Raw genomic sequence first — 24,866 nt, forward strand, 5'->3', positions numbered from 1 at the left:
AGAGCCAGTGCGTGTGGTTTCCTTCTGAGCCCAGTGGCCGAAGGCGGAACTTGGTGAGCTTGGCGGAGAGGGAGGAGTAAAGGAACTAGGCTGGTGGGAATGCACTCTGGAGTCAGGACGACGCATGAATGACCAGCTTTCTTCTTTTGTATTAGTGGTCTCTCAACAAAATGTGTCTCTCCCCACCACCACCCTCCTCTTCCTTTCCTCCTTATAACAGAAGACATCATATTTTCAACTTCAAGGAAACCAGACATCCAAAATCATAGAAGGCCACAGTTCCTGCTTCCCACAGAGAGCCAGCTGCCCGAGAGATTAATGGATCCCTGTGCCTTTTTGTGCCTTGACGTGCGTGCGCATGTGTCAGTATATCGTTCTTAAAAAGCAAATCCGAGCTCATCCTGTCCATCCTCTCTGCGAGCTGTGCTTGTCTTCCAGCCGTCTGTCTGTGTGTCGGTGCGTGTGAAGTTAGATTGCTGCAGGAGCCGTGCGTGGCTCCATTGGGTGCCGTTGCCATCCTTAATTTGACACTGTCAGCTCAGAGTTGCCCAGAGTGCCGACGTGACATCCCAAGGCGTGTACTTCTGCACTGACATCACACTGTTTGTGCCACGTACGTTTTGAGAACCGGAACTAGTGAACGCTGTTTCTTTATCTTTCCCTGTGGGTGACGGATGCTGAGGGGGACATAGGGGGAGGGGAGAGGTTCTGCTGGTAGGCAGAGATTGCAGGTTCTTTTCCAGAGGGTGTTTCTGAGCGGTCCTTTCCCCGCTTTGCCGGGGGTGCAGGTGGGGCATTGTACTTTAGGTCTTTGGAGGAAGACATTGAAAACCGGAAGTCGAACAAGGCGTGCTCATTTGCGTGTGTGCTTCCCATTTGGCAGGAAGGCCACAGCCCAGGCTGGCACATTCAGTCTTCCGTTTCAGGCCCCGCTGTCTGCGGGTAGTTTGTAGTCTCTGCCCTCTTTCATTGGGCCTTCTTAATTGCCAGAACGACCTACGTTAAGTACAGCTGTGATCCGGTTTCTCCTTTTCTCGACCACCGGTCTGGCCCCTCTTGCAGCGGCCCCAGGTTCTGTTGCCTCAGCCTAACTTGCACGGTCACCTCCATCCCACCATCCTGCAACCTCGCTCAGTTTCTTCTTCCATTTCCATTCCTAGTGGGTTCTGCTGGGAGTGTAGGCGTGCACCCAAAGAGCTCTCCCACGACTTGCCCGGCCTTCTTCAGATCCCGCGTCCTGCAGGAAGGTGTTGGATCCAGCATCCCCACTCCTCCAATGGGGAAGTCTGCAGGTTTGGCCTTTTGCCGAGTGGGGCTCTGGCCTTTGACAGGAGGGTTCCAGCAGTCGGTGACTTGTCTCCGGCCGTCGCCCACCCAGTCAGTGTAAGGTTCCTTGGGGTCAGGGCAACTGCCTTCACGGTGTACCCCTGCCACCACACGTATCTTCTTACAGATAGTTTAAAGAAGCTCTCAGTAACTTTGTTGGATGAATAGCTCAAATCTGCAAACCAGATTATGGTATTTGGAACCTTTACTTAACAGTAGTGACACCTGGTACTTATTAACTTTTTGAATGTGGTCACACCTCATTTCAGTTTCATAATCACCCTTTGAGCAAAGTTGAATCAAGTCCAGGGTACATTTGGGGGTAGAGTCCAGCCCTCCCAATGATCAGCTCATTTTCTTCCCACCAGAGGGCGCTATTGGGTAAGGTCTCTTCAGGAAAAACTCAACTCACTGCCATAGAGTGGATTCCAACTTTCAGCCACCCCGCCGGACAGAGCAGAACTGCCCCGTGCGTCTCCAAGGCGGTCACTCTGTACAGGAGTAGCAAGTCTGGCCTTTCGCCCACCGAGTGGCTGCTGGGTGCGAACTGCTGCCCTTGTGCTTAGCAGCATGACACGTAACCAGTGCACTGGCTCTTCATGGACTTCAGTGGGCTGCTCTTGAGAAGTCACTGGATATTAAAAACCCCGGACGACTGTTGCCGTGCATTGTGTGTAGTTTTGCATCAGGGATGAGTGTGGAGAGGCGCTGTCTGTGCCTTAGGGAGCTCCATTTGGGGCAGGGAGGGGTTTGCTGTAGGTACTGGAGGCAGAGGGGAAGGTGATAGTAAACGAGCATGACTAAAACAGCCCAGCTGCCCAGCTGCGGGCTGGCCTGTGCAAAGTCGTGAGCGCCCCGGATTGTAGGGGCACAAGGAAGAGGCCGTCGTTGAGTTAGTCGTTGAGGTGGCAGCTCATCAAAATGACCATCATGAGCCCTTGTAAATTACAAATTACAGTGCTACGTTATATTTGGGGAGCTTTAGTCCAGAATCACAAAAGTACGACATTTGTCACTTTTTTCTTTTACTTAGTCTAACGCTTGGTCTTTAAATTTATGTCATTTGTTCAAAGTCACTTTTCCCAAAAGGACAACTGGAATCATTTTTCAAAGGGATCACAGAGATGAGAGCAGCTCTTCAGGACCCCTCTGACTCTGGGGGACTCCGACTCCAGAGCGGGGCAGAAACATGTAGGGACACGGTTTCCTCTTGGTCAGGTAGATCGACAGAGGCCCATGTGACTTTGCCTTCGTTTCATTTGAAGCCATCAAGCGAGTGTGCAGGTGGAGTCTCTGCAGGAGCAGCTGAACATGGTCTCCAAGCAGAGGGATGAAGTGGCCCTGCAGCTCTCGGTCTCCCAGGAGCAAGTGAAGCAGTACGCTCTGTCCCTGGGCAACCTACAGATGGTGCTCGAGCATTTCCAGCAGGGTAAGCAGCGAGCGGAGCTGGGAAGGCGTCCTCTCTCAGAGTGCTTCGGGCAAGCTTTGAAAGGCACCTGTGGGAAGTGGGGAAAGGCAAGGAGCCATTGAGAAGTTCTTTTAGATTCCAGAACAGAAAGCACCTGTAATACTTGGAACTTGGCTGTAGACTCCTGTTATTACCAGTGACTAGAAGAGTTGGGGAAGTAAATCAATAAAGTGGGAAAGAGTGATCAAATGATAAGGTGGTGAATACAAGGGTGGGGGGATGGCACACTCGAAAAGATGATTTGTCTTGGGCAGATTGGTCGGAAGTTCAAACCCTCCCCCCCCCCCCCCACACACACAGTGTTTAGGCCTTCGAAGTATGATGTACTTGCTCCTAGCTGTGCCTCTCTACTGTGAAGTTTAAGTGCATTTTCTAATCCAGGTGGAAAGCACCTTTCGGAGTCGAGTCCCAGCAAACAGCAGTTTTGCCCTGAGAACCAAATGTGTTTTTTTTTTAATCTGTCTCCCACCCTCACAATTTCCCCCTCCAGAGCCTACTCTCGCCCAGGCAGTGTTGACTGGAATTCATGGCTCGGAGGGGTGATGGGCGAGTGTGAGGCCTGCCTAACAAGACTGTCACTGTGTGTGTTTTAGGCCTTCAGGCTTAGCTGGGTGGTTGAAATCTTGAGTTTTAAGTGTAAGGATTCTCACAGTCACTGGAGCACTATGTGTGCAGAGTAGTGTGGGGCCGCGGCCGCATAGTGGAACCCTGTGTGTGGCGTGGTAAAGGGTGCGGAAAATCAGGGAGGTGGCCAGGAGGGGGTGAGATCAGGCAGAGGAAGCCTCCTGGTCTCCTTGCTTGCATTCCACTCAACATCTCCATGAAATGGTGAATAATTTTCTTGTTAATGAAACACTTGAGCTAAATAAAGTTTTATGGTGGGATGCACTTTAAATAAGTCATTTTCTCGATGGGAAAAAGCTATCGAAATCTCTGTGCAGTTCATATCCACCACCACGTTTTCAACTAGACCCCAGGTTGTGTACAGATGGATGCCCGACAGCGCTCCTGACCATCTGTGCATGAGCCGAAGCTGCACCACGGTTTCCTTGTAGACACTAGGAAGGGGCTTTAAAAGGTGTGGGAAACTGCTCTTATTTCTTGATTCCATTTTTCCCCGCACATTTTTTTAAAGCCCTCTCCTATTGTAATGTTTTGTGACCCACATGCCTGTCATTGGCGGGAGCTTCAGTCACAGTCTGTCTGTGGCACTAACACCCTTGCCCCTGCTGGCCGGGCCAGGAGGTCATGCTCTTTCCTGTGGAGCAGAGGAGGGGGACCCGGCCACCTCTTGCAATTCCCAGCCATCTGTGAATGGCTATGGATGTTGACAATGCAAACAGCAACACCTGCGGTGTTTACAACCGAAATACCGTCGTGTGAGTTAGTTATGGGTATAACTAAGGGGGTGGTTGCAGTGCAGTGCTTACAGTGCCCAGCTGCTGCCCGAGATGGCAGACGCTCCAACCCTGGTCCCACCCACCTGCAGCCCTGCGGGGGAAAGAGGAGACAGTCAGCCTCTGAAACGGTGTGCGGCGCTCTGCTCTGCTCTGCGCTGCGGGCTCACAGGAGGCAGGGTGGACGCTGGCAATGGTTTCGTCTCTTGTGAAAGCAGACGCTGTTGGTGCAGTTAGCTGCCCGTATGTATGGCCCCAGAGCTACCCCCGACCTGGTCCTGGTCCTGCCACCCGGCTGCTCAGTTCCCACCCCCGCTGTCCTCCAGGCCTGACAGCCGCTTGCAGACTCAGCGGGCACCAGCTGGAGGGTGGCCTCGCACTCCTGTGCCTGGCACTGGGTTTTGTTGGTTTCTTTAAGGGAAGGCAGCACGTGAACTTTCCTGGGTGAATTATTAGGAAGCAGGAGGTTTAACATTCCAGTGATAGCCCACAGCCGCAAAAGACTAATGCAGCCTTCCCTTGCTCTCCAGAGGAGAAAGCGATGTACTCTGTGGAGCTCGAGAAGCAGAAGCAGCTTGTCACCGAGTGGAAGAAAAAGGCAGAAAAGGTGGAGGGAAAACTGGTCGCATTACAGGTACATGGAAAGAGTTTTCTCATCATTGGGGTTATTCATGAAACAGTTACGTGTGGAATCCTCCTGCAGGGGCAGCTTCGAGCAGGTACAGAACAGTCGTGTCCTGCAGCGGACAGGCCAGCGTGATCATTGGTAGGGGCCGTCAAGTGGCTTCCGACTCAGCAACCCAGTGTCCAAAAGAAACACACCACCGGTCCTGTACCATTCACACATTTGTTCTTGACCAGAGTGGACACAGCCCCTAGGAGAGGCCCACAAATGCCAGAAAGCTAGCCATCCTGCTGTCTCCTAGCAGTCCGGCAGTACTGCCCCTGGGGCTGTCTGAGGCTGTAAACCTCTATGGGAGCAGAGAGCCGCCTCTTTCTCAGCCATGGAGCAGCTGGTGGGTTCTAACTCTTCACCTTGCAGTTAGCAGCCCCACCCTAACCACTCCTCCCCCAGACATTGTAATTTTTTTAAACCCACGTGGGTAATTTAGAGATCTCTCTGAGACAAACGAAAATATTCTAAAATTTTCATTGTGTAATTTTTTCAATAAAATATACTGTGTACTATATTTTGCATAGATTAAAAATTTTGTTTTATCTTTTTATATTTGTATTTGCAGCATTAGCCTTTAAAATATTTTTTTTGCCTTTGTTATTAAGTCTAGCAAGGGGTTGGAAAGTAATCAAAATTTACTTACATGTTGTAGCTGGTGACTAAGCTGTTCTGAGACCCTGATAGCCTAAATTTAAATTTAATTCAAATTTCCTAAATTATATTGAGTGCATATAAAACAACATTTAGATAATTTATATATAAACTCTTAATAGCAGTATAGTAAATGCCCACTTCCTCATCGCTGACATAAGACATGATGTTAGCTCTAAGACCTCTAGGTCTTACTCTCTTCATGCCACCTTCCAGTTGCAGAGTGTGTGTGTGTGTGTGTGTGTGTGTGTGTACTACACACACAGTAGAACAGTATGTTATATATGTGTGTAGTAGATAAGCTTTATAAGGCTGGTGTGTTAACCTGGTAGACTAGAGAAACAAATCCAGAGACACTCATGTATGTAAGAGAGAGTGTTATATCAAGAGTAATTCTATAGTAAGAAAACATCCCAGCCCAGGCCAGATCAAGTCCATAAGTCTGATATTAGTCCATATGTCCAATACCAGTCTATAAATTCCTCTTCAGACTCACACAACACATGCAATGGAAGATCACAGACCAGTGGGTAGAGAGCCTGGTGGGTCCAGTGGCGGTGGAAGTATCTCAGCTCTGGCATGGGTCTCCACATGGTTCCTCCAGCTCTGGGACTCTGGCTCCATCAGCATAGCTCCATGTGGCTTGTCAGCAGGAAGACAAAGCAGTGGGAGAGTTTGTCCCACCTCTAGGGACTGGAGTTCCCAGAATCCTCAGGAGAAGGCCATGCCCACACAGAGGCCTCATTGGCTATGACCTGATAGACAGGCTAGACTCCACCCCTTCGCTCACTTTGCCAGGAGATTCTGTAGCTGCCACAGCTGGTTAAGGCACCCAACAACAGCAAACTGAAAGTTAATGTCATTTAAATGATAAGCAATGGAAAGCACCTGGATTCACCTTATGGAGCTAATAAACTCTTAAAACTGGATAAAGATGTTAAAATCAAACTAGACATCATTGAGAAAATGGCCACATCTAACCTGCTCTGGCTACCTAAGGGTGAAAAGGGCGAAGGAGAACCCATCTCCACACCAGCCCAAGACGGGCTGTCAAAGAGCAGAGCCTCACAGTGTCATTGTCGTAGTGCTACTCCTGTGCTCTGTCTCAGAGTCCCCGAGCTTTGGCCTTGGGTCTCCATGTGGAGTGGCCTCAGCTGCCTTCAGCGCTTGGAAGTGGGGTAGCTGAGAGAATGAGCTGGTGGCTGTTCTTCCTTGATGGTCCCAAGAATTCTCTTCCCGCATCTGAGAAGGCTGTCTTGTCCGCAGAGGCACAGCCCCCAAAGCTGGGCTGTTACCTCTACTGTTTCACCCACCTATTTGCTTAGTCCCACAGTCATGTGTTGAGAGTTACAGACACATGTATGGAAGAACCTTAGTAAGAAATTTCACTTCACCCCAATGGTATACGTCATTACATATTGTTATCTATATGTTATGTTCTATATGCTGTTGAGATGCCATTGAGCCCGGTCCGACTCATTGTGACCCTGCGTACAATAGAAGGACCGCTGCCCGGTCCTGCGCCATCCTCACGACTGTTAGATCTGAGGCTGTTGCTGCAGCCGGCATGTCACTCTCGTCAAGGGCCTCCCTCTTTGTCTCTCCCTCCACTCTACCAAGCAGGATGGCCTTCTCCAAGGACTAGTCGCCCCTGACAACATTTCCAAAATATGTGAGACAAAGCTCCACATGGGGATCCTTGCTTCCAAGGAGCATTCTGGCTGTACTTCTTCCAAGACAGATTTGTTTTTCCTTTTGGCAGTTCATGGTGCTCTCAGTGTCCTTTGCTAGCATCTTAATTCAAATTCATTCGTTTTTCCTCTGTCTTCCTTATTCAGTGCTCAACTTTCACACGCACATGAGGCCATTGAAAATACATGGCTTGGGTCAGGCACAGTGCGTTCCTCAAAGTAACATCTTGCTTCTCTGCATTGCACAGAGCTCTTGTGCAACGGGGCATTCGATCTCAGTTCCTTGAATATTGATTGTGACTCCGAGCAAGATGAACTCCTTGACGGTCTCACCCCTTCCTCCATCCCCTTAATGGTGCCTGTTGCTCTAGCCGGGAGGGTCTCTGTTTTCTGTACATTGAGCTGTAATCGGTACTGAAGGCTGCAAACCTTGATCGGCTTGTCCTTGGCAAGGGCTTCAGGTGCTCCTCACTTTCAGCAAGCCAGGCTGTGCCATCTGCACATCACAGCTTGTTAATCAGTCTTCCTCCAGTCCTGCTGCTGAGCTCTTCTTCATCTAATGCAGCTCTTCTGATTGGACCCAGCATTCAGGTTGAACAAGTAGGGTGAGGGATTTAACCCTACACATCCCTTTCCTTATTGTTAACCATGCACTATTCCCTTGTTGTGTTCACACAGCTGCTGAGCACAATGTAGTGCTCTGGAACCCCCCTTCTCAAGCCTAGCCACAGTGGTTGTGACCTGCACAGCCGAGTGCTCTGCCATGCTGCGTAAAGCGCAAGTAAACAGCCGTCGGGTCTTGTCTGCTTCCACCAAGATCCACCTGACATCAGCAGTGGTATCACTCGTTTCACGTCCTTGTCTGAATCTGCCCTGAACTTCTGGCAATTACATGTCAGTGTACTGCTGTGACCATTATTGGATGATCTTCAGCAAAATTTTACTTGAATTTGACATTAATAATATTGTCTGTAATTTGAGATTTCTGTTGCGTCACCCTTCTTTGGAAAGGATACAGATATGGCTCTCTTCCAGTCAGTTGGCCAAGTACCTGCCTTCCACATTTCTCTGCACCAGTGAGTGTGTGCTCCAGTTCTTCATCCGCCTGTGGAAACATTTCCGTTGATACCCCATCAATTCCTAGGGCCTTGTTTTGGGCTAATGCTTTCAGCTCGGTGGAACTTGTTTCTTCAGGCACCCTGGGTTCTTGCTCGGATGCTACTTCCTGACCCGGGCGAATGTCCGCTTCTTCTTTTTGCTACAGTGACTCTGTATATTCGTTTCATCTTCTCGGATGGTTTCTGCATCTTTCAATATTTTTCCCACAGTCTTTCAGGATTGCAGCTCGAGGCTCGAATTTTTTCCTTAATTTTAGTTTAAGATGAACTGAGCATATTTTTCCTTGTTTTGTTTTCTAACTCAGGGTCTTGGCACATTTAATTATAATACTTTGTCTTCTCGCACTGCCCCTTGGGACTTTGTATTCACCCCTTTGACGGCATCGTTTCTTCCATTTGCTGTAGATACTCTGACTAAGAGCAAGTTTCAGTCTCTTCCTGTCTTTTTAATGGCCTTGTGCTCTCTTTGTGAACGATGGTCGTGATGTCCTGTCACAACACAGCAGGGCTTCTGTCATTAGCGTTCAGTGCATCGATCTGTTCTTGAGATGTTCTCAGAAACCGTCTGGGACAGGCTCAAGGTGGTGTCTTGGCTCTCACGGACTGTCCTAACCGTCTCCAGCTTCAGCCTGAATTTATAGATCAGCAGTTGATGGACTGGCCCATAGTTGACCTTTGGCCTGGTTTTAGCCGCTAATATTGTTTTTTGTCATCACTTCCTACAAATGTAGTCAATTTAATTTCTGTGTATTCCATCGAGAGAAGTCCACGTGTATAGTCGCTTTTTGTGTTGTTGGAAAGAGGAATTTGCTATGGTCTTACAAAATTTGGTCTAATAAAAATTCAGCCATACTATCTCCAGCTTCATTTCTATCAACAAAATCATATTTTCACCCACTGTTCCTTCCTCTTGTTCTCCAGCTTTCACATTGCATTCACCGATCGTCATGAGTGCACCTTGTTTGGATCAACTTCACTCTGAAGCTATTGGTAGCATTCAGTTTCTTCATCACTAGCTGTAGTGGTTGGTTTATAAATTTGAATAGTAGTTGCATTGATTGGATTTCCTTGTATGCAAGTAGATATTAACCTATCACCGGAAACCTTGTATGTCAAGATAGACTTTGAGATTTCTTTTCAAGGAGAATGCAACCCATTCATCTTAAAGCTGTCGCTGCTGGGATAGTTCTCATTCAAAATGGCCGTCATCAGTCCTTGTTAGGTCACCGAGACCTAGAATGTTGAACTTGTATGCATTCCATTTCATGTTTTCAACTTGTGATTTTCCTGGATTCATAATTCATACATTCCAAGTTCACATTGTTCATTGATATTTGCAGCTGTTGCTTCTTATGTTGAGTCATGGCCCATTAAATGAAAGTCTTTTTTTTTTTTTTCATAAGACAGCCATGTTTACAGATTGGATCAAACTTGGTGTCTCCCCCCTCCCCCCAGAAAACCAAAAACCCACCCAACTATGCTTCTTAGTCACTCCAGGTCTGGAACTGAACCCACCCCGTGTTCTAATAATCAACATTTAAGATCAAAGGGCATCGCTTACCTAAGGGTAAAGTAGAGCTGGTGAGGAAAGGAGGAGGGACGGAAACAGGAAGCACTGGGAGGCAGTGGGGTAAGTGGTGGTGCATTGAGGGGGTTGACCCGATGAATGGAGACCTTTGCATGAATTGTTGAACGTGACGCTGATGATGTGCTTCGTAAAGCTTCACCCAGTTCACAATGAAACGTTTTTAAGAAAGGAGATACATTCTTCACTATGGCTTACACTGCAGTCTTAAACCCAAATCTAAACCCACTGACAGCCATCAGGTTGATATTTTTTCTTAATGACTTCTGAGACTGTAAATCTGTATATGAGCAAACAGCCCCGTCTTTTATTTTTTTCAAAGCGAGGCTTACTTTTTTTAAAATTGTTTTATTGGCGCTCTTAGCCCTCTTGTCACAATCCATACCTACGTCCATTGTGCCAGGCACAGCAAATGAGTCTTAAAGGCCTTACTTCACAGGTTCTCCTCCATCCACTTCACTGTGGTCCATTCTACTCCGAGACAGCAGCTTCTCCCCAGTCTGACCTGACAGGCCCGTCTCTGACTCTGTGTGGTATGTTCTGCTGCTTGTCGAGAGTGTTTCCGTATCTGACAGCATCTTGATGCCGTGTGGGTAGGCAACAAAGGTTGGAGAGGCTTTCAGAGGCTACTTACCGCCTCAGAAGTGGGTGGCGGATCCCTTCATTGTTGTCTGCTGAAACTTGTTCACTTTGGATACCCTGCTGGTATCTGAAGCACAAGTGACGTAGCTTTCAGCATCTCAGCAACACACAGCCACCAAGGTATGACCAACTGACAGACAAGTGGTCATCCACATGACACAGTAAATGTAAAATATGTATGGTTTCTGTTACATACAATTTTCCGTATCCTTTTTGAGAAACTTTTCTCCCTTTCAGGAACGTTTGGACGAAGCAAATGCTGCGCTGGATTCAGCCTCAAGGCTCACAGAACAGCTGGATCTAAAGGAAGAGCAGATTGAGGAACTTAAAAAACAAAGTAGGTTGTTCCTTTTCTGTAAGGCCAGTCTTGGAATCCACTCTCCCGTAGCTGAGTTTCTTCCGTTTGCTGCGGATGGAGCATATGAGTCAGGAAGCTCCTGGTCCCGGCTATCCACATGGTCTTCCAGGAGATTGAGGCAATCCCTCTGGAGGCCACTGCCACTCTGACTTTATGGTCACGATTTTGCCTATCAGTCCATGCCTGTCTTCCTCAAAGCCGTGGTGAGGGCATTGGTGTGCAGGGGAAGGGAAGAATTGAAGAGGATGTTGCAGAAGGTGCTTGCCTGCAGGCCTTCCTCATTTTGTGCTTTGATGCTTGCAGGTGAGTTCACAAGCCCTGTCGGTTCCCTAAGGTCAGGGGGCTATTCATTGGGCTTCAGGTCATCTGGTGGTGGTTCACAGTGCGTTCTTGACTCTGACCGCCGGCCAGGGTGGCGGGCCCACCATTTACCTTCCGATTCAGGAATCACTGGGAAGCAGTAACTATTGCAGGGCTACAGTTAGTAGGTAACGATTCAGAGTAGCAGAAAGGTGCTAGGGGAGCCTAAAACCGCCCAGATTGAGGTGTCTGGGTTAGAAACACCATCACCAAGACACAGAACCAAGGAATAGCAGGTAAGTGCTCAACTGCTAACCCAGAGGTTGGCACTTCAAAGCCATGGGCAGAAGGCCTGGTGATCTGCTTCGTGAAGATGCTATCCAGGGAAGGCCTGCACTCCAGTGCTCGTCTCGCGACAGGAGAGCAGACGCTGAGGAGACGGTGATGAGCAGAGTGTTTGTTGTGCTTGCTGTACACAGTGAGGCCTGCACGCTGCTCTTCCGCTGTTCCTCATGAGCAGCTCTAAAGAAGGGGCACCCGCGCGCGGCCTTTGATGTGGTCAGACCAAGCACCTGAGTTGGAACCCAGATCTCCCCTATGACCAAAGCTCCTGACCTTCACGTCACCGAACGGCTTCCTGTTGGGAAATGGTTTTCTGTCCTCTGAGTCGTATTTTGTTCTGTGCGTCGTCAGCACTGTTGAAGGCAGGCAGGGTCTGCTGTGCTGTGCACACACTGTTGCGATCACTGCTGCTCTTGCGTCCAGGCCATGTGAGGCTGACGGCCAGTGCAATGGCAGCATTTATCCAGGGATACGGGAGGCAGGCCGAGGGGACACACGGGGGCTTCCTGTGTCCAGTGATCAGCTGAACGATCGCTGCCTTGGGCGGGGTCCAGATGACGGAGGTAAAAAGACAATCGGATAGCCTGTGACAGTGCTTTCCCATCAGGGCTGCCCACAGGGGGGCGCCTCCCTCGGCAGGGGCCGGAACTCCAGAGGGCTGCACAGGCCGAGAGTACCCCAGACTGCCAAAAGAACAAGCAGACCTGTCTTGCAAGGACGGCAAAACTTGGTCTCGTGAACTTTGGGCATGTGGTCAGGAGAGACCAGTCCCTGGAGAAGGACATCCTGCTTGGTAAAGTGGAGGGGCAGGGAGGTGGCAGAAGGCCCTTGATGAGCTGAATTGACAGTGGCTGCAACCGTGGCCTCAGCTATGGGGACAATTGTGAGGAGGTGCAGGAGCGGGCCAGGATTTGTCCGGCTGTCATGGGGTTGCTGTGGGTCAGAACCAACTCACCGGCACCTAACAACAAGATGCCTTACCCAAAGTCTTTCATCACCAGGACGCTGCTGAGGAATGGAGTTTCCGAAAGGGGGGAGGAGCCCAGACAAGTCTGGGGAACCTATGCTTTAAGTCATACTGATACCTGCTGACCTGCCTCATTCGCAATAAATTATCATAAGATGAAGAAAAACTATCAAGTATTTTAGTTGATAAATATGATTCGCGTGCCTGCCTTAGAGTTAGCCGCTCTTCACATACCTATGTAAATCCTCTATAGTAAAGTATTTTTGGTTGTTAAAAAATTTATATGAGGCTTAGGTCCATATGCACATCAGACATTACAATTAATATTAATAGAAACGTCAGAGTCCTTACACAGTCAATATTAGCTAAGAAAATGTCTTAATTAGTCTTAGACGACTGGTATTTGCAAGGGCAGGCAGGGGGCAGCTTTGTACAGACAGGAAGGGGGAGTAAAGAGACGCTTGGTTCTGGGGTGTCTTTAAGTCATTCTTGGCATTTAGAGCTCTTCCTAACAGCCTGTTTTCTTACATGACCTAAGTGCTTAATATCACATTTACATCTCTGAACACAAAGGCCATTTTGCTTTCTCAAAGCCGCCTCATTCTTCTGACTTGATAATATAAATAAAACTTTGATTAGCTTGGTTGATCTTAAAAAAATTCACTGTATATTTTCTTTCATAGATCATTAAGTACTTTAAATGTTGATGGATGTTGTAATACTGTAACTTTATTTTTAACACAAAACTTGGCCAGACAGCAAAAAAAATTTGCCAGGAGAAATAATTTTGAAAAAGACAGATTGGCGTTTGTTGCGAGAAAGCACACAGCGGTTTGAATTGTCGGGCAAAGGGTTGTTTGTTTCAAAGCCTCTGTAGACTGATGATTAGCTGACCTACAGCTTCACCATTTGAACAATATTAGGAAATGTACTTTAAACAGTGATATTTTACTCTATTCAAAGAGGTGGACTATGACCTTGCCACCAGAGCTGAGCTCATTCTGTCTGGGTCGGACCGATGCAGAGGGAGCTGTTTCTTAGAACCCCAATGCTAAGGCAGCGGACGGTTGACAACATCAAGCCTTCTCAGAGTCCATCGTTGTTAGCAGTGTGCACATGCAGCTGTGCTTATGGATGGGGTTATCTACCAGCATTGCATGGGAACGTGTGGCCATAGCTGGCACTGAGCCGTCGTGATAGCTCACTGTTTGCTTCTACCCAGATTCTCTGCAAGATCCTAGATATTTTAGCCAAGGTAATAATAACCTGGAGCATAGATCTGCCATGAGCTCCGTCGGCCAGGCTGGTGTTACTCAACAGTGGTCATTAGACGGTGCGTGTGTAGGGTTGGTTCCATTATGAGTCGGGGCACTGCATGGAGGGAACGAGCCTCAGAATCCTGTAGTAGCATCTGTTGTGTGTGCGCATGCGCGCACAGGAGAGAGGAAGGGCGGAAAAGAGAATGAAGTAGCCACCTTTGGGTGAATAAGTGAGTGCTCGGCTATTTGTGCCACCCAAGGACTCCTCTAAATACAGCTGTTACTGTTAGGTGCCAGCTGTTATTGTTGGTTCTGACTCAGCATCCCTGTGGACGGCAGAATGAAACACTCTGATCTTTTGCCCTTCTCACCATTGCTGTGTTTGAGCCCGTTGCTGGAGCCACTGTCACTCCATCTCACTGAGAGACGCCTTCTTGGAGACTGCCCCACTACTTTACCAAGCAGTCTGGCTCCCACTGATAACAAGTCCAAAGGACATGAGACAAAGTCTCCCACCCTCTCATCTTCTTACCCTCTCTTCCAAGCAGCTGTCCACGCTGCTTACTCCCACACAGATTTGCTCATTCTGGAAGTCCGTGGTGTAGTCAGTCAATATGGATGCAGTTTGCCAACACCGTCATTGGAATCCATCAGTTCTTCTCTAGTCTCCCTTATTCGTTGTCCAACTGCTGCATGCCTATGAAGTGATTGAAAATTCCATGGCTTGGGTCAACCAAGCCTCAGTCCTCCAAATGGTACCTTTTTAAAAAGAGACCTTTCGCAGCAGACTTGCCTAGCGCAATGTGTTGTTGAATGTTTGAGCGCTGCTCTCACGAGCATTCATTGTGGAGCTGGTAAACCAGTATCTTTGACAACTGCAGTTCTCCATTTATCATGATGTTGTCCATTAGCCCAGTTGTAATTTTGATTCCTTTGCATTGAGTTGAGTTGATAATAAAACTGTCATCTTTGATTTTTGTCACCAAGTACTTCAAGACCTCTTCACTTTCAGCAATCATGGTTGTGTGGTCTGCTTATCACAGGTTGTTAACGAGCTTACCGCCAACCCCAATACCACGTTCTTCTTCATGTGGTCCAGCTTCTCAGAGTCTTTGCTCCGCACATAAATTGCAGACGTGTGGAGAAAGGCTACAACCCTGGTGAGCCCCTTTCCTGGCTTCCAGCCTTTGGTTCTCCTGTTGTTCTGCTTGAATGCCTACCCCTTGGTCTGTGGACATATTCCACCTGGGCCCAGGGAGAAGGGCTGCAGTTTCCATTCTTGACAGGGCGACCCATTGTTTCTTACAGTCTGTACAGTTGAAGGCTGGATGCCTTTGTTTGGTCAATAAAACACAAGTAAACATTTTTTGATAGTGTCTCCTTTCAACCAGGTCCATCTGCGGTTAGCATTCTCAGTCTTCTTTTGAATCTAAGGTGAATTTCTGGCAGCTCCCTCTCAATGGGCGACTGCAACCATTTTTTAATTACCTTCAGCAAAATGTTACTTGCATGTGATGTTCATGATGCTGCCCAGTTATTTCTCTGCCCTGCTCTTTAGGATGGCCGCAGATAGGGATTTCTTCCAGGTGGCTGGCCAGGTAGCATCTTACACATTCCCATTACAGATGAGAGAGTGCTTCCAGTGCTGCACCAGCCTGTGAACCAGCGTCAGTGGTGTTTCGTCAATTGCTGGAGCTCTGTGTTTGGCCAAGACCTTCAATTAATTTCTTTTTTTTAAAATCATTTTACTGGGGGCTCTTATAGCTCTTATCACCATACATACATACATACATTGTGTCTAGCACATTTGTACATACATTGCCATCATCATTTTCAAAACATTTTATTTCTCCTTGAGCCCTTGTTACCTGTTCCTCATTTTCCCCCTCCCCTCCCTGCCCTCCCTTGTGAACGCTTGATAATTTATAAATTCCTTGCCCGCATGTGAATTTCTTCTTTCAATACTGTGGTAGTTACACACTCTGCTGTAAAACTCCTTTCTCATACACAGATGAGTGTCTATGAACTTGTTTCTCTAGTCTACACAGATGTCATTAATTCTTGGTCAAATGCTGCCCTTGCAATGGTTGAATATCTACCGGTTCTTTCTGATATAAGCACTATGGAATCCTCCCATGTTTAGATGCTTCTGAATTCAGTAGTTGACCATAGACTCTTTCAATAATGTAACCGAGACTTGAACTTTTCTTTAGCTCTCTCAGCTTGAGAAATGCCAGGCGTGTTCTTTTCTTTGGGTTTTCTAGTTCCGGTCTCTGCACATTTCATTGTAATAGTCGGTCTTCTCTAGATGCCACTCTGTTAGGCTCTTTACCTCCTCCTTCCTTCCGTTTGCTTTAGTTCCTCTGCGTTTGAGAGCAAGTCTCAGTCTCTTCTGACACCTAAGGAGCAACACTTCTTGCCTGTCGTCCCACAGCCTCTCCGGTGCTCTAGATAGTCCTAGACGTACTGTATTTGTATGAGTAAAATGCTGGCTGGGGAAGAATCACTGTTCGTACTGTTCATTTCTTCGCAGCACTCGATCTGAAAGTGTTCGTGTTCTAGTTGCTCCTCAGCCTGGCGTCACATGCCGTCCTTCACTTGATAGTTTTAAATCTCGAATTACAGCAGCCCTCTAGGAAGCAGCTAGAAGTACATCTTGAATCTGATCTTCTCTGTTGATCAGAAATTCCCTGGAATTGGCCCCAGGAGAAACTGTACACCCGTGAAGCCCTTGCCTGGTGCAATTAGCACATTTGCCTGCCAACTGAAAAGTGGGTGGTTCACATTCACCCAGAGGTACCTTGAAAGAAAAGTCTGTTGGTGATACGCTTGTGAAAAATCAGTCACTCACCACCCCGTGGGGCCCGGTCAGCTCTGACACACGCAGGCTTGCCACGGGATGTCACCGGCCCCTAGGCCCCTGGGATGTCAACAGACTACAGGTGAACCATTAAAAGAGATTTGTGCTCTCTTTATGGTCAAATGCGCCGTTTTCCTACTTTGTGTGTACATGCATCTGACCCCCTGCCTCCTTGTCCACCACTCGCGAGAGAAAATTCAGGCCCAAATGGAAATGATAGGATAAAATTGAAGTAGGAAGTATAGTGTAGTTTATTTTGATAACTGTTATTGACATGGTGCTGAATTTTCTAGTATGCAAAGAAAAATCCATTTTCCATAGCAGTCCCAGTGTGGGTCCTCCCAGCATTGAGAGTTTCTCTGGCTGTGTCTGCCGCCTCGTTCGTTACCCGAGCCTTCAGGGGCCTCTGTGCTCGCTTCTTTTTTCTCTAGGAAGATTCGGTGACTGCAGGCAGCCTTTCAAGTCTTTGCTGAGTTGAGAATGGAAAAGTTCCTTATTTTGAAAAGAAAATCTAAAAGAATGCATAAAATGAGTCCCCATGAAAATTAATTTGTGGCGTGAAATATAAAATCTATCCCGAACTGCAAATACAAAAGAGGTTTAACATGTTGTTCATGGAACTGCCCGCATGGCGCTGGATGGTGGAGTTTTTATTTTAAATAAAGACATTCCGTTTTCCAGGACATGATTTATACAAGAAAACATATAATGTCCTGTTGAACACAGGCCAAACACATTCCCAGACGCTTTGTTACCCAAACCTTTTGAGGGATTTCTTCAGAAATGTTTTTGGCAGAAGTGGTGATTTTGGAGGAAGCATATAAGAAGTACCAGATGCAGTTTTCCGAATTGCCATAAATGGTTAAAACTTATTTTGTGATGATATAAACATCTGGGTATGCTAGACAATGCCAGAGTGTGAGTTCAGAAGAACTTTTTTATATCAGTGAGGTAAGTAATCAAATGCTTTCAATGTAATGGTTGTGCTCTAAAAGGTATGTCTAACTAATGCCGAAATGGAGCTCTGTTTTAGGGGCACCATGCGTGTTTTAAAAGAAAAAGTAAATTATGCAAAAAGAATGTTTTGAGCTCATACGTGATGTGTAGGCTTCCCGTTTCTTTATGTATGACTGTAATTGAGAACATAGCCATTGATTGTTGTTTTCCTGCATTCTGTTCTTGCCAGATGGTCTCCCTTGTTGGGGGTGAAGGGGTGGGGAAACGCAGCCATTCTTTCACGTATGGACCAGCACTTACTGCGTGTGTGTCTGCGTTGCTAACCATTCGCCACCAAGTCCACCCTGACTCCTGGCGAGCCCGGCGCGCGCGGCAGACAAGACTTGCTCCCGAGGGTTTGCGCGGCTGGTCTTTGCGGCGGCCCATCGCTAGGCCTGCCTTCTGAGGGGTCTGCGGGCAGACTCACACCTCTCGTCTTTCAGCTCACAGCTACGTGTCTTAAGTGTTACACCAACCAGGGACTCCGTCTACTGTGGACCATGCACTGAAATAGGTCTGGGTCCACCCGGTTCAGGTGTTGCCTTCAGGAGGTTTAGAATTAAAGAGGGAAGGAGAACAACATAATCAAATACAAGGAGCCGTTAAGAAGTTAGTGGGAAAAGAAATCTATTTTCTTCTTTTTTAAATCACTTTATTGGGGGCTCGTACAAGTCTTATCACAATCCATACATCCATCCATGTGTCAAGCACATTTGTACATTTGTTGCCATCATCATTCTCAAAACATTTCCTTTCTACTTGAGCCCTTGGTATCAGCTCCTCAATTTTCCCCCTCCCTCCCTTATGAACCCTTGATAATTTATAAATTATTATTATTTTGCCATGTCTTACACTGTCCGGTGTCTCCCTTCTGTTGTCCGTCCCCCAAGGAGGTGGTTATATGTAGGTCATTGTGATCGGTTTCCCCTTTCTCCCCCACCTTACCCTTACCCTCCTGGTATCTCTACTCACATTTTTGGCCCTGAGGGGTTTATCTGCCCTGGATTCCCTGTATTTCCAGCTCTTACCTGTCCCAGCGTACATGCTCTGGTCTACAATCCATCTTCTTTTCATTCCATTTTTCCATGAACTTTTGAAAGCCCCCCCCCACCCCACCCCACTGTATATTTGTAGTGAATTGTTTTGCCAGGAAGGAAGGAACTTGGTGATGGTATGCAGTGTCCTTGGCAGTGGTCATTGGTGGTTGTTGAGCAAGGAGAATGGAAAAGGCTGGTGGAGGGTGGAACCAGCTCGCAGGGATGCTGAATGGACACAGCTAGGAAGGAGGAGTGTGGCAGTTGTGTCAGGTGCCATCGAGTCCATCCTGACCCATAATGATCTTGTGTCTAATGGAACGAACAGCACCCAGCCCTGCGCCATCCTCATGATTGGTCCCATGCCTGCGCCCATTGTGGCAGTCCATCTTGTCGAGGACCCTTGTGCTTTACCAGGCATGATCTCAAAGTAAAGGCAAGCATTCTCCTCGTGGAGAAGTTCCCATCTGCAACTGCCTGTGGAGCACGCTGACTGGCAGTGACTGAAGGATGGGTGTGTTTGGGGGGGGGGGGTGGAGTGTCTTGATGTAGCATGCTGGGAAGACAGGGTTAGAAGTAGGTTGCTTCGAGGGTAACAGATGCATTGCCAGCTGGGGCCACAGTGGCAATAATACAACAGCGCACTGGTAACGTTTCTCCTGCTAGCAGCCAGCATCGCTGCTGTTGTACATGCCGGAGCACTGGATCGTCAGCTCCAGGCAGGAATGCAAGCCCCGGTGTTGCCAAATTTTTGGATCTTCCCAGACACACTGGAAATCTGGATTTTTCTGTCAAAGATTCCAGTTTTTCAATGAGACACCTCATTTACATTTTTGTCAAAACTTTGTGTGGGCTGAATAAAACACTTCTTTGGGCCAGGTGTAGTCTGTGGCGATTCGCAGCAGAGAACTTCCAGACATACACTGTAGATGGTTCTGTGACTTAGAAAGTGTTTTGTCACTTGGCATATTTTCTATACTGATGATGATGGTCAGTAAGTGACAAATTGTCATACTGACTTTTTCACTGACAGCATTCCGGCCCTCCTATGGGGAGAGGACAGCGCAGTGTTGATTCACCATGTTAAGCCCCCCTCCCCTTTTCCCCCCTTCTTGTAAAGGAAAGCAGCACAGATGATCAGAATCCATACCAAGGAGCTGATGGCGGAAGGTGAAGAGGGAGAGTGCAGTTGAGCTAGTGGCATCAGGAAGAGTTGTGCACAGTCTCCTTCAAGTGCCCCTTGTTAGATGCTGCCACCTTGGTTCTGGGTGGTTCTGGGTCATAGCAACCCTAATGTACAGCAGAACCAAATGCTCCCAGTCCTGGGCTGTCCTCACACTCGCTCTTAGGCTTGAACCCATCATTTCAGCCACAAGTGTTCCTCCATCGCAGCAAGGGTCTTCCTATTTTTTGCTGACCCTTTATGTTCCCTGACACGATGTCCTTCTCCAGGGACTGGTCCGTCCTAAGAACATATTTCTGTGAGACCCCATCCCCTAATTCAGCAGTATCAGCTTTTCCTTTGTCTTCCTTATTCATTGTCAGCTCTTTGCCTGCACCCTTAGAGAGAGTCTTCACAGAGGCCCCCTTGCCATGGGACTCCTGAAAGAGCAGTTGTGTGACACATTTAGCTAGTTTAATATGTCCTTTGCTTTCTGGCATGCTTGCTTCTGTGGGTGTTGATGGTTGATCCAGGTAAAATGAACATCCTCAACCAATGAATGCATGTACTCCTTAAAAAGATTGGGCTAAAAATTAAAATACTTGCTGTCCTAATGCACGTGCTTTGTGCCTGGTGAAATTCTGCAAAAAAAAAGACCGTCTGACATCTACCGTGTGCTCTCATGCTACTGAATTAAATGAAGAGGCTTAATCTCTTCTTATTAGGTTTGCTATTGTATCAGATTGAATTGTATTTTTCAGCTAGCCAGCACAGGTAAGACACTGGACTCTGTTTTCCCTGTGAGCCTTTATGTCTCTACATAAGACGCAGGCGGCAAGTGTGACAACATGAAGGGACAGGTGTAGAACTGTGCATGCTAAGTAAACCCAAACTGTGTGTGTGCTACTGCGTGCGGGCGGGGTTGAAGGATGCATTCTGTAGTTATTTTAAGAAATCAGATGGGGGAACCGAGGGCAATGATGGACATATAACCACGCACACCCCCTCCAGGGGTCCGAATAATAGAAACCATGGGGAAGGAAAGGGAGACAGCGGTCAGGATGAGATATGAAAATAATCATTTATAATCTATCAAGGGGTCACGAGGGGTGGGTAGAGAAGGGAAAAAAGAGGAGCTGATACCAAGGGCTCAATAGAAAGTAAATACCTGGAAAAGAATGATGGCAACTTATGTACAAATATGCTTGATAAAATCGATGTAGGGATTGTAATAAGAGTTGTAGGAGCCCCCAATAAAATGATCTTCTAATTTAAAAAAAGAATAGAAAAGCCACCAGCTGCGTGAGTGAGAAGTCAGGCTGTGTTCAGGAAGGTTGTGTTTGGACTCCGCTCCACTTGCGTCCGCGGGGCCCCTTTGCGCGCAGTGTGCTCGCGGTACACTGCAGGCAGCGCCGGCTGACTTGAGGCAGAGCAGGACCAGTGCTGTCACAACTCGAGTCCGTTAGCTTGGCTCTCTTCAGCACGTGACTGCTCAGCCGGATCGGGGTCCTGTCCAAGGGCACTTAGTCATGAGATGCCCAGTTGTCTTTGTGAGGACGGTGAGGGAATTTTAAGAGGTTCTCTCCAAAGCCAGCCTTGCGCTGGTGAGCCTCTGGTACCGTGTGCCTGCCTGATGGAAACACAGCATGCCATTGTGAAGTGTGCACTCGTCGTCCACGGCAGTCCATGCTCAGTGTTGATTTTTCAGTCCAGCGACGAGCAGGCTGCCATCAATAGGTATTACAGAGACGAGGCTGCAGCTGGAGTGCCTCTTACCCCCTCCCCTTCTTTCACTTCCAAAGAATTATTCTGGCATGCCGGTTTCTTTCACAGGGGTGTTGTATTTGGCTTAGAATCCATTTCTGAATGACTGCATTCTGCTTGCCCATGTAAACACCGTTCAGATTTAAAGTTGTGGTTTTGGATTCGTCCTTGGTTTTCATGGAGAAATATTTCAGAATCTCTGATGGGGGAGAGTCGGGGTGCCTGGGGGAAAAGAGGTGCCTGTAGGGACCTTTGAAGTAGACGCTTGACTTTCTCTTCCAGGCCCTTCCCCAAATTCTAAGTGGTCCCCCTCCTCCCCCAGCCTCAAATATTAGAAGGCATTCAGACAACTCGTTGGATTCGAATTGCCCATTGCATGCCTGCGGTTCAGCATCCCATTAGCTCGGGGACTAACTGTGTACTTGGTAAGGAGTTGAAGAAATCTCATCCCAGTTGCTTTCGCTTCTGGAAGTTTTGACGCTTTCTGAATCCAGAAATTTAAATAAAAAGTGTCACATTGTTCATGCAGTTTCTTTAAGAAAGATTTTTTTATTTGGACTTTGTTTAGACAGCTTGATTTCTTGAACAGGATTTAAAAATAGGCTTTTGTATTGCTTTCCATGATGTTGAGTTTTCAGTGACCATTTTACCCAGCACGATTTGGTCCCGTTGAACAGTTTAAAAGTTCTAACCAAAAGATAATCCGATGACATGGATTGCCTATTTTATGATGTGTCAGTGTGCTCATCTGGCCTGGCTGGTCAATTTCCAATACCCTACATCCCTTCCCATCTATGCTGCTGGCTACCCATTGGCCATTTGTTCTCAGATGTGTTTTTAAAGGAGCACAGAGTGCGTGAGTTGTATATATATTCTGTAGTCTCTGAGCCATTCTGTTTTGCTAGAAGGGACTAGTTTGAGTTCCAGGTTTAAAGCAGTGGTTCTCAACCTGTGGGTCGAGACCCCTTTGGGGGTCGAACTACCCTTTCGAAGGGGTCACCCAATTCATAACAGTAGCAAAATTATAGTGATGAAGTAGCAATGAAAATAATTTGATGGGGGGGTGGTCATCACAACATGACCGTGGCAGGAGGAAGGTGGAGCAGCACTGGTTTTTAAGGAGGATCTCGGTGGGGATAGTTCGGGGAGTCCAGTCTCAACTGAGCCCGTCAGTGTGAACTTTTTAAGAATTTGAATTCTGTTGCTCATTTTCCTCCCATGTATTCGGGATCTCTTTGTTGTAGTCCTGAGGGGAACAGTCAGTAGTGGTGATCAGGTCCCATTGAGTCCTTCGTTATCTCAGGAGAGATGCGGCTGTCGTTTGTGCGGACTCCCGTAAGCTACTTCCTTCTCTGGGTCTCTGGTTTTCTTTTTCTCTTTGGCTTTGGCTGTGTAGAGGCCAATAGTTGTTATCTTAGATGGCAGCTTGCATGTTCTTAACACTCAGACATTACTCACCAAACAAGGATGTATAATATAAACTTTATGAACCATAGTGTGCCAGTTGACCACGTTGTCCCAATAGACGATGGTCCTCACCTTCAAACACAGTAAACGGCACTTGGGAGGTGTTTGTGACAATGAACTATCATAGTGGCAGATGGATCTTGGCTGAAACCACACAGTAACAGAATGATGCTTGCCTGTGTCTTATTGACTGTTAAAGGCACTCGACTGTGTGGATCATTACAAATTATTGACAACTTCACGGGGAATGGGAATTGCAGAACACTTGCTGTGCTCACACAGGCCTTTCATGAGGGTAAATCAGAAAGTTTTGCTACAAAATCATAGAAACTGTTGTTAAACAAATACATCAAAATAGGAATCTTTTGTTTCTTGACGTAGCCTCCCTCTAGGTCTGTCCACCTCGGGAGACAATGTTTCCTCTCTTTAACCCTTTTTCAGACTCAGGTTGTGTTCCTTTTCACTGTTTGGGGAACAAGCAAAAGTCTAAAAAGAGGCAAACTCCAGGCTGTAGGGCAATTGGGGTAAAGTTTCCCAACGAAATTCTCATAGGACGGCCCTCATAGGGACCCCATATACAACAGAAACCCACGCTCCGTCCTCCCCGTTGCTCCTGCACTAGAGCCCATTGTTGCAACCATTTTGTCAGTCTACCCTCTCTTTCAATGCCCCCCGACCTTCCCAAACATGATGTCTTCCACCAGGGACACAGGAGCACTCTGGCCGTATTTCTTTCGAGACAGATTGGTTATGTACATCTCTGGCACCACAATGAAAATGCATCAGTTCTTCTCTGTCTTCCTTATTCAACCTCCACATGCACATGAGTCCATTGCAGATGCCACGGCTGGGGCCAGGCGCACCTTAGTCCTCTCTCAAGAGGGCTTGGGCAGCAGACTGACCCGATGCAGCGTGTGTTTGGATCACTCGGATGCTGCTTGCATAGCATTGCTTGCAAGATAAAATCCTGGACTACTTCAAACTTTTCCATCTATCACCTATATATATTTCTCCTCATTTTCCCACTATTATCTCCCCCTTTTTAATCATTTTATTGGGAGCTCTTACAGCTCTTATCACAGTCTATACAACCATCCATTGTTTTCCAGCACATTTGGACATATGTTGCCATTATCATTTTCAAAATACTGTATAATCTTGTGTATAAGCCGAGTTTTTCAGCACAGGGGTTCAGCTTATACATGGGTCAGTGGTACCCCAGCAAGGTGTAACATCTCGCTGCCCCCCCCCGCCCCCCAGGTAACGGGACGAGCGCCTGTTATCTCACGGGTGATTGCCGTTTCTCTGCTGTTCATTCAAGCCCCACTGACACTTCAGGACTTTGAATGTTTGTTTACTCACATCTAACCAATCAGAGGCGTCCTATGATGTGGACGGCTCCAATTCGCAGAAGCACCTGTAGTGATTCACTTAGGCCAGCAGCTGAACTCATAAGGATGTGTCTGTGGCTGTGCTCCATCTCTCCCCTCTGGTCTCTGTGTTAAGTCACATCCTGCATCCCCCGCCCACATGGACTTCCCCCCACCTCCCGGCTAACACATTGTGGGGCGGGGGGTTGTGCGCATTACCATGAAAGTTCTTTATCAAAGTCTTGGTTTTTTATCCTATTAGAAATGGATACTCTTGAACCAAAACAAAACCGCAGGTCATATGAGGCTGGTTTCAAAATGAAGGTTGTGTCAAGAGCAGAAGAGAGCAATAACAGTATTGCAAGTAGGGAATTCTGTGTTGACGAAAAGCAAGTGAGGGAGTGGCGGAAAATGAAGGCTGACTTGGAACAGA

The 24,866-nt window shown here is 47.4% G+C and overlaps 1 protein-coding gene across 3 annotated transcripts in view; it reads left to right on the forward strand.

The window, feature by feature from the left end:
* TRIP11 (thyroid hormone receptor interactor 11) overlaps window positions 1-24,866 on the forward strand; it is a 69,640-nt gene that overhangs the window by 33,387 nt on the left and 11,387 nt on the right. For all 3 annotated transcript variants that reach the window (XR_012779734.1, XM_075531697.1, XM_075531696.1), the window contains 3 exons: window positions 2,592-2,755; window positions 4,722-4,825; window positions 10,792-10,891. Coding sequence is in view for 2 of the 3 variants with exons in the window: in XM_075531697.1 (XP_075387812.1) it covers window positions 2,592-2,755; window positions 4,722-4,825; window positions 10,792-10,891 (368 nt within the window). In the remaining variant the exon portion in view is untranslated. The remainder of the gene's footprint in view (window positions 1-2,591; window positions 2,756-4,721; window positions 4,826-10,791; window positions 10,892-24,866) is intronic.

The sequence above is a fragment of the Tenrec ecaudatus genome, chromosome 14 (assembly GCF_050624435.1).
Source record: "Tenrec ecaudatus isolate mTenEca1 chromosome 14, mTenEca1.hap1, whole genome shotgun sequence".
Classification (NCBI taxonomy): Eukaryota; Metazoa; Chordata; class Mammalia; order Afrosoricida; family Tenrecidae; genus Tenrec; species Tenrec ecaudatus.